Source organism: Bison bison, unplaced genomic scaffold (genome assembly GCF_000754665.1).
Source record: "Bison bison bison isolate TAMUID 2011002044 unplaced genomic scaffold, Bison_UMD1.0 scf7180017864180, whole genome shotgun sequence".
In the NCBI taxonomy this organism is placed as follows: domain Eukaryota; kingdom Metazoa; phylum Chordata; class Mammalia; order Artiodactyla; family Bovidae; genus Bison; species Bison bison.
The window spans coordinates 5,723,476-5,733,287 of NW_011494752.1; the positions used below are offsets into that span (position 1 = coordinate 5,723,476).

General features: G+C 36.5%; 1 protein-coding gene across 1 annotated transcript in view; it reads left to right on the forward strand.

Moving 5' to 3' along the window:
* The first annotated feature begins 9,508 nt into the window (after nucleotides 1–9,508).
* Nucleotides 9,509–9,812, forward strand: part of IGF2BP1 (insulin-like growth factor 2 mRNA binding protein 1) — a 42,886-nt gene continuing 42,582 nt past the window's right edge. The window contains exon 1 of the mRNA XM_010843151.1: nucleotides 9,509–9,634. Within this exon, the coding sequence (XP_010841453.1) occupies nucleotides 9,509–9,634 (126 nt within the window). The remainder of the gene's footprint in view (nucleotides 9,635–9,812) is intronic.

Sequence of the window (9,812 nt, forward strand, 5' to 3'; positions counted from 1 at the left end):
GCCCTCAATCTTTCCCAGCATCAAGGCTTAGCCACTCATTTGTTATTACTTGATCAATGGAATTTTTTGTTAAGGCAACATTTTGAAAAATGTTGGGCTTATATATGCAAGCATGTTCAGTCGTGTCTGACTCTTTGTGACCCCGTGGACTATAGTCCCGCCAGACTCCTCTGTCCATGGACTTTTCCAGGAAAGAAAACGAGTGGGTTGCCATTTCTTTCTCCTGGGGATCTTCCCAACCTGGGGATTGAACCCATGTCTCTTATGCCTCCTGCATTGCAGGCAGATTCTTTGCTGCTAAACCATAGGGAATTTCTCACTTGATCAATGGAATTTTTTGATAGGCAATGGTTTTCAGAATATTGGGCTTATAGGGAAATAATAAAGGAGATCTTAGGTGGTAAAAATAATGAAGCCACTCAGAGAAAGGAAACAACATGGATCCTGCCATGTGGTTTCCAATGTATTGAAGGACATGATCCCTCAGCAAGAAACTCCCAAACTAATGAGAAAGAAATAAGCTTCACCCTATGGGTTTCCAGTGATGCCAATGAAATGCATCTGCAAGATCTAGGATAGACTGGGCAGGTGTGAATCTGGGTGCTTGCTTCCTATTATTCACCAGCTGGTCCTAAGTTTCAGCACAGACCATCTCAGTTTATTATGAATACATGTATAATTAATCAGACCTTTAGCTAAAGTCAAGCCACATCCATGATTTGGCTTGTAAAGATATTTTGGGATGACTAATTTAAATATCCATTTTACCTTTTAAAAAAAGTTTGTTACAAGAATGTAATAGTTGGGAAACCCTGAAAAATATAGCAAAGAGAGAGAAATGGACAGTGGGGAGAGAGAGAGAGAAACAAGGAGGGGGAACAGAAGGAAATTCACTAATAGTCTTAAAACCAAAGAGTTATTGTTAATGGTGATAATACTGAAATGTATAGAAATATCAAATCACTGTGTTTTGCCTCAGGAGCTAACATAGTGTTGTAGGTCATTACTTCAAACAAACAAACAGAAACAGAGATCAGATTTGTGGTTACTAGAGATGGGGGTGGTGAGGGGAGGGGGAACTGGATGAAGGTGATCAAAAGTTACCAACTCCAAGTTATCAGATAAATAAGTACTAGGAATGTACAGAACAAAATGATTAATATAATACTTCTGTATGTTATATATGACAGTTATTAAGAGAGTACATCCTGAGTTCTCATCACAAGGAAAAACTATTTATTTCTACGTCTTTAATTTTGTATCTATATAAGATGATGAATGGTCACTAAACTTACTGTAATCATTTCATGATATACTTGTCAACTCATTACACTGTACACAAACTTATACAATGCTGTATATCAACTATAGCTTATTAAAACTGAAAGAAAAAACCATTGTTAACAATAGTTTTCCAAGCTTTATTATTTCCATTAATTTTTATTATGAAATAATTATACTTAACAAAAATAATGCAAACTATACACATAGAGTTTCAACAATAATAAAACAAATACTTACGAAGCCATGACTTAGATTAAGAACTAGGACATCCATTCCCAATCTTTGAAGTATCCTGAGTCTCCCTACACACTGTTTAGTTTTGCATATTTTTTGAACTTAGATAAATGGAACCATAATGTGTATATTACTCAGTCTCTGGTTTTTCTTTTTAAAATCAAATTATGAAATTCATCCATGATGACACATTGCTGAAATTCGTTCATTGTCATTGCTCACTAGTATTCCATTGCATAACTATACCTGGTTTTACTTACCCATTCTCCTATCAATGAACATTTGTAGGGTTTCTAGGTTTTGTTATTATAAACAATGCTGATGTAAATATTCTTGTACATGTCTCTGGATCTCCATGTACAAGAGTTTCTATAAGGTAATTTCTAGTCCTTTATGCACATGTAATTTTTATTTTCAATCATATAGACTACATAAGCACAAATACTGTTTTGCGACATACATTTTTTGGTAAACTTCCCCTAAGTTTTTCTAAACTCTAAACATAATTTTTTTTTTGTTTTAACACAAATGCAGTTTTATTTTAATAAGATTTATGCTAGTAACTGAGTTAAGAATTTGTATACTCAGATAAGATAAAGAAGAAAATTCAAAATTGTAGGACTTGTGTATTCAAGGAATTTTATACAAAATACTGACTCCAAACAATCTTCCCAAATTTAACTCTATGACAAATGCTAAAGTATCTGTTTTGGCAGTAAAACTAATATTACTGAGGTTACACTTTGAAATGATATTACCTCTTCTGTACTTAGTTAAGGAAACAACATACTCCTGTGGCCAGTTTCTTGAGCTGTCTAAGTAGAAAGTACCATGAAGTAGGTTTATGCCTCTCTAATCACAGTCATCATTGATGATCTATGGAATCTCATTTTCATATCACTTAATGAAAAACCGATCAAATTTAATAATTTCACAAATTCTTATTTAAAAATTTAGTCTATTTATAACTTTAATTTTAAACTCAATGTAAACCACAGTTCTCCCTCTACATTGTATGTTCAGGCTTGATCTGGAACTCTTGACAGTTTATTGTGAAGGATGGTAGGAAAGATAAGATAGAGGTCAAGTATACAATTTGATAAGCTTTGACACATGTATAGACGCAGGAAATCACCACCCCAATCAAGAACGTGATTCAGAGTATGTGAGACTTTGCACACATTCTTTAAGAGCAGAGTTGCTGTTTCCAGCATCCTTCCAGTTCCTCCAAACAAGTCCCACAGGCCTTGTGTGAACATAATTTTTAATGATTACATGATATTTTACTAATAAAGTTACTTGAACAGTTCCGTGTTTTAAAGCATTTATATGACAGATACATAACACATCCTTATTCATTATCTTTTTTTTTTTCCTTTTGAAATTTTCATTAAGTTTTTTGCCTTTAAAAAAATTTTTTGGGGGAAGCGGCGCACTGCACAGCATGTGAGATCTTAGTTTCCAAACCAGAGATTGAACCCATGCCCCTTGCAGTGGAAGCAGAGTCCTAACTGGACTGGACCACCAGTCCACTGGACCACTGGGGAATCTACCTTTTTTGCCTTTGTTAATCACGGTAAAATATATATAACATAAAATTTATAATTTTAACCATTTTAAGATTCAGTGGTATTAAGTACATTTATAGTGTTGTGCAATCATTGCACTGTTTCCAGAACGTTCCTGTCCTCTTAAGCTGAAATTCTGCACCCTCAAAACAGCAACTACCCACCCCACCTTTTTCTCCCAAATCTTGGTACTTTGTCTCTGAATTCACTCTAGGTATCTCAGGTAAGTGGAGTCATATATTTGTCCTGTTGTATCTGGCTTATTTTACTTAGTGTAATGTTTTTAAGGTTCATCTATATTGTAGCAGTTATCAGAAATTCACTTCTTTTTAAGGCTGAATAAAACGCTCTATATACTGGACTTTTGGTAGAAATGTTCTCAAAGTGCAATTTCTTAGTCAAATGGTATGAATTTTTAAAAGTGTTTGTTGCTTTAAACTTCTCCTCCAGTTACATGGAATGTTCTATTTCCCTATATTCTTGCTAGTAATGAGTATAAATTAAAAACCAAACAAATCATTTTGCTATTTTCATAACTGGCTTTATTTTTTTCCTTATTTAACCTGCTATTCAAATATGTTTGCCTTCTCCTTGAGTGTTTATGGCTGTACTGATACCTGTGTGTCTGTGCTCAGACCTGTCTGACTCTTTGCTACCCCATGGACTGTAGTCTGCCAGGCTCCTCTGTCCATGGAATTTTTCAGGCAGGAATACCAGAGTGGGTTGAAATTTCCTACTCTAGGAGATCCTTCCTGAACCAGGGATCGAACCTGCATCTCTTGGGTTCTCCTGCATTGGTAAACAGATTCTTTACCACTGCACCACGTGGGAAGCCTGTACTGATAGCTAGAATGTTTAATAAACATCTGCTATTGTTGGGTGACTATTCCAGACATTCTGAGAATCATCAAGATGGGAGGGCTGTCCTGGAATGACATTTTTGCTTTGGATGATGGTTAATGGGAGCCGTCTACATTCCAGAGGAAAGACCCAAAGAGGGATCTTGGCAGGAGGTGTATGTAGATAGGGATTGTCATGCTGGTTGTGTGGCATCAAGGGAGATCAAGATAGTAAAGAGACTGGCCAGCTCTGTTGGTTGCCAATGACTGCCTGAAACTCTGAGTTGAGAATAATTTCAAGACTATTCTTTGGACCAGACATGGAAAGAGGATGCTCCACATTGGGCATTGGGCACTGTCATGGCACAAGACTAGGGAGTGAAAAGCCCAGAGATGCCATTTGGTTGCTATTCTTGATGCAGGCGAATCAGTTTTTTTGGATGGCTGCATTTACTTGTACTTCAACTGATGATTGTTGAGTATTGTATTTAAAAAAGAAAAGAGGAGGGGAAGGTAAGGGAAATGAAAAGAAGGAAAGAAGGGAGGGAGGGAAAGAGGGAGGAAGGAAGGAAAGAAAATGCACTTATAAGCTGAATACAGCATTTTATCTGATTGCATTGAGTTCATCTTCTTCTCAGGTAGCATCAAAAGACACTTATTTTATATATATATATATACACATATATATATATGTCAGACACCTGTTAGCACTGTGTCCCACTCCCTGGGTAACAGTCTTTGCTCTCAAGGATTTGATGCAGAAAATGCAAATAACCAAATTAGTTATAAGCAACACAAGACACAGGAAAATGATACAAAGAAGGAAAAGTGTCTAGGTAATGTTCAGACAAAACACACTGGGGGTACAGGGGTGAAGCAGCTCTGGGGTCTGAATAACCCTGGAGTTCTCAAAAATTTAATAAGTTTCCCATTTTGGTGTATAAAATAATTCAAGCATCTCTGTGTCCTTCCACTTCACCGGAAATAACAGTTTAAATGACACGTCAATGATAGTGGGAGAGGAAGCGGGAAGGAATGAAGAAAAGCAAAGAAAGTTTGAATAGGTGTACTGATTAAAAAGAGGAAAGGAATGGGTTGAGGGGCATAAGACTCAGAGAATAATAAAAGGGGGAAGAGAAGTAACAAAGAAAAAAGAAAAACTGAAAAGAGGGTAAAGGTAAAGGGGGAGGAGGAAAGGAATTGGCAGTGTCGGGAGTAGGAGGAAAAATGGAGGAACAAAAGGAGAGGAGGGGGAAGAAAAAGAGGAGGGGTGGGGGGAGGGCGGGGAGGAAGAGGAAGATAGAGATCCTGAACCTCATTTCAAAGCAATTTAGAAACAACTCTAGTATTTGTTTCCTACACACTTTGTAAGCACATTTTAGAAATGAAAAGAAATTCATAAAAGGTATTCAATCATTTATCACACACATGCTCATCAAATACTTTCAGGTTATGTTTAAAACTGGAAGTTGTGCTAATAAAAATTCTTAAAAATTTTTTAGTATTTATGGGAGGAGTGGATGGACCAAAACTCTAGACTGTTAACCCATGAAAACTGAAATAACTTTTAGAATTGTGTCTCAGTTTAGTTAAACAACCATTTAAAAAAAAAAAAACAAAAAAAAAACAATGTACTATTAGGCTGGGTCCTTTTTCTTTTACAAAGAAAAAGTTTGTTTTACAAAGACAGATTGAAGTGTTTTTAATGAGTATTTCGCTGATGAACTATCAGTGAAATAGTATATGTATTAATTTTTTCATCTTAAATATATTTTTAAAAGTATCCCTTTTAAGCACTCAGAAACATTTAAACATTCAAGACACCTCCTGAAAAAAAGGGTCCAACTAGAAACTGGAGTAAGGTAAATTAATTTTATCATCAGAAGTAAACTTTTAATGAAGAAAACAAAAATAGTTTGAGTTCCAGATAGAAAAATTCTTTTAGTCTTGAAAAGCATAAAGGTTATGCAGATAAAATCAAATTAACTGCATGCAATTTAATGTTGTAACTTAAAATCATTTACTTAGAAGACATGTAGCTTTCAAGTAAAAAATTGTCTTATTACTATTCCCACTTAAATAATATCCATGTATGCATTCCCTCACTTTTGTTGCTTGTTATAATTTATTTGGGAAAATAACATTTACTTCAAAAAATAACATTTATTTCCTTGTCTTATATTCAGTTGTACAATTTTGCCCCAAACATACCAACTATCTATTTTACATTTTGTGCAAAATAATGACTAAATAAAGTTGTTTATTGTCTTTTAACCAAATGATTTTGCTGTAAAAAAAAAACTTGTGTAATCTGAGGAATGTTATCACCATTTCTTTTACATGTGTGAATAGGGGTTAGTGTGGTGAAGTTTAATTGACTAACAAATTGAATTTGGAAGCATTTATTTTTTAAAAAGTTAATTAAATAAATTATTCTCTCCCTTATCTAAAAGTTTCTACATTGTAAACCTGAGCCAAAACCAAAAGTTAAGCAGTTTTTGTCATACACATTGTGTGACCCATAGAAAAACAAATGACTGTTCTTAAAGTTTTTTTCCCCCTCCATGAATCTCTTCTATCTCTGGAATAAACACATTTCTTTTCAAGGCTTTAAATACTGAACACTTAAATAATAATTTGAAGGAGGAAATTTCCTTTTCTGCTTATAATTCTCTTACATTTTGTGAGTTATCTTAATCATATAATTATCCTTATTGACAGGAGAAAATGCTGAATGTGCTTTAATAGTGGGACAAATTTACACTTTTTCAAAGTTTGTAGGCATTTAAAAGAACCACACTAAAACTTCAAGTTGCAGGAAGAAATAAAATATCTCAAGACAGTAACAATGAAAAACAAGCAAACAACAACAAAATAAACAAAAACCAAGCAAACAAAAGACAAATTCTTTCAAAAACTTTGAAGTCAAAGTGGCCAAATGTCAGGAAATGTGCAGTCTTCTTTTTCTGTGTTTCATAGAAACCATAAGTGTATTTCAATAGTGATTATGATTCATTAGAAAACAAAAATTGTAAAAATTCTATTTTAATGTATTTTCCTTTTAAGTGCTTTCCAATTTGTGTCCTCTTTTTTGTAAAGCATGTGAAGTTTTTGAAATAGAAAGCCATTGATAACTTTTAGATTTAAAATGCAGTATACATTCTGGGGATTTATCCAAAGGAGCTAATTTAAAAGAGGAAAAAGTTATATGCCCTCAAATACCTAGTCAGCACTACTAACAAAAGTAAAAGATTTGATGTAACTTATATACCTAAGAATAATGATTCATGATTAACACATCTATTGGGCTAAATATAACATTTTGGCTAAAAATGGTCATTATCAAAGCTTGGGAGCAGCATGGGAAAATACTTATGGTACAAGAGTGAGTAAAAAAATCAAGATATACAAATAAGATGACAAAATAAAAAATATAAAATTATTACAAATAAAAAAACTGAAAAAATATTAAAATTAATTTGTAGAAATGCTGATTTTTTCACTTTATATTTATTTTTATATTAAAAAATTTTAAGCTGTATTATCCTCTTAAATTTTTTTTCTCTCTCCAAGTATTTGTATGTTTGCACTGAAGGAAAATGGATCAGAACCCCCATCTTTAAAATGGAGTCAAGTTTCAGTGTTTCTGAATTCAGAAAACTGAATTATGTAACTAGACCAAACACTTCTTCAGGAAAAATAAAGGAGGAAGAGGAGGAGAACAAAAAGTATGGTAATATTTTTAAAAGTCATTATTCTCAAGACAATTTACCCTGCAGCTATTCTTTTAAACTCTCACAAAGTAAATTTAACTCTGCACTGAAGATTAAATTTTCCCACAGAAGTGATGTAAGGGAAAAAAATGTAACAAATACAATGTTTACTAGTTGTCTTTAATTTTTAAAAAAGCCAAAAAAAAGAATGATGACAAATGATGGCATCCCAAGTCTTCCCACCCCTATTCCTAACCTGGGAGTGAGTCTTGACAAGAAATAACCCCTCTCTTAGGTTAATTTTAGAGCTAGAGTCACTCAGAGGAAAAGATGAAGCACCAATCAACATCATTCAGTCCCCCCAACCTCAGCCTAAAATAGCCAGGTCACTGAGGCAAAACTGATTTGGGGGGCTAAAAAGGTCTGCATCTCACCCAGCTGTCTCCTTTCCCTTGTGTTCTTGCAGCCTCTGACTACACACAGAAGCTCTTGGTGGTGGGGGGTGGGGGAGGGTTAGAATTCAGTGAAACAGCTGATTTTTAAAAAGTACTGATCAGTTTATCAGCATTTGGTAAATTTTTTGTTTAATATATTTATACTTTTTCCTTTGTCATTTTAAAACATCTGAAAAACTGAGTAATTTCAGCTAACCTTTACACTTCTATTATTCTTTTAAATAGAAAAAATCAAGCTAAAAGCAAACTGAATAATATTCAATTATTAACTGAAATTTGTTTCCCTTTGAATTTAGGATAGGAAAATGTGGGCTGCATTTTACAGGCGTTTAGAGAGTTGAATGGAGATTTTTGTGGGGTGTAACTGGCCTTTGTTTTAGGAATAAAGAGATAGAGTAGTGGATATGTTCCCCAGGGAGAAAACCTGAGAGGTGCTTCTATTAATTCCTGAAGATTTAAATTAAATGAGGGAAACAGCACTTAAGGTTTCTGGGACCTGGAATGCCCCGCCGAGTACCCTCTTCCTTGTTCCCCAATGTAACAGAAAAGGTTTCAGGAAGCTGGGTTCCTATTTAGGGAAAGGCCAAGGAACACAACAGCCTTTCTGAGACCATCTTTTAGCCCTTTCAAAAGTAAGCACACAGCACCAAGAAGAGTCCCCGGGCAACAGACCCACAAGATAATTTTTTCCCCCTAGCCTCCTAATTTTCCTCTTAATTTTCTTCGCTCTACAGCTTGTATTAGCTTGCTTTTCACTTAAGAGAGATTATTTATTGAATGCCTACTATGTGGCAGGCAGTGGAAACTCGTTGGTTTGTTTAAAATTGTTTATGTCAAGAGCCAAGTATTAAAGAGTCTGAAAGAGACAGGGTCGGAGGAATTGGGGGGTGGAATACAGATATCGCCCACCTTCTTGGATAGAAAACATTTTTTGTCTACTCAGCAACTGATGGCTTATAGTATTCAGATTTCTGTAGATCCATGGGAAAAAAAAAATCACATAAGTAAAAATTCGAGAAACACGTGGCTGGCAAGAACAAAACGCGGATTTGGAGGGTGGGTTTGGAAGGTAGTGGAGATGGAGAAACCGAGTTGGAAGCCCTCCCCCACCCCATTTCTTTTCAGTGCGCGGGGAAAACGGGGTGGGGGACAAAGGTGCAGCGTGCGGTCCTTTAACTCCCGACTTTTGAACGGTGGAAAATCGTCTGCCAGAAGGGCGGTGCGCCGAAGTCGCAGCCGGCTCACTGACTCTGCAAACACCAAATAATAACAAGGAAAAAAAAAAAAATCCAAGGCATTCATATCGGTGCAGCTAACACGTGTTGCGGAGTCGGCCCGGGCCGCCGGCGACTGAGACAATGGGGTCGGGGACCGGGAAAGGGAGAGTGACCCCCTTCCTCACCTGCCCTCGCAGCATGCGTGCCCCCGACAAAATTATTTCTCCCTCTCGCAGAACCAGGAGCAAACCCCCAGCTTCCGCCCAGTTCGGGGAGACTCCGGCATTACTGGGGGTCCACCCCCCTCTTGCCCTGGTTCGCTGGGTAAAGGGGCTCCAGGGTCCCAGGGCTGTGCTCTCCACCACCCGCTGGCGCCGTCCCAGCCCCCGCCGCTGGAAACTCGTTGGCCTCGCTCGCCCCTCGGCCTGGGATCCCGGCTGCGCGTGTACCGCACGCCCGGCTCTGCGCCGCGCACCCGGGACTCCGAGACGCGCGGCCAACC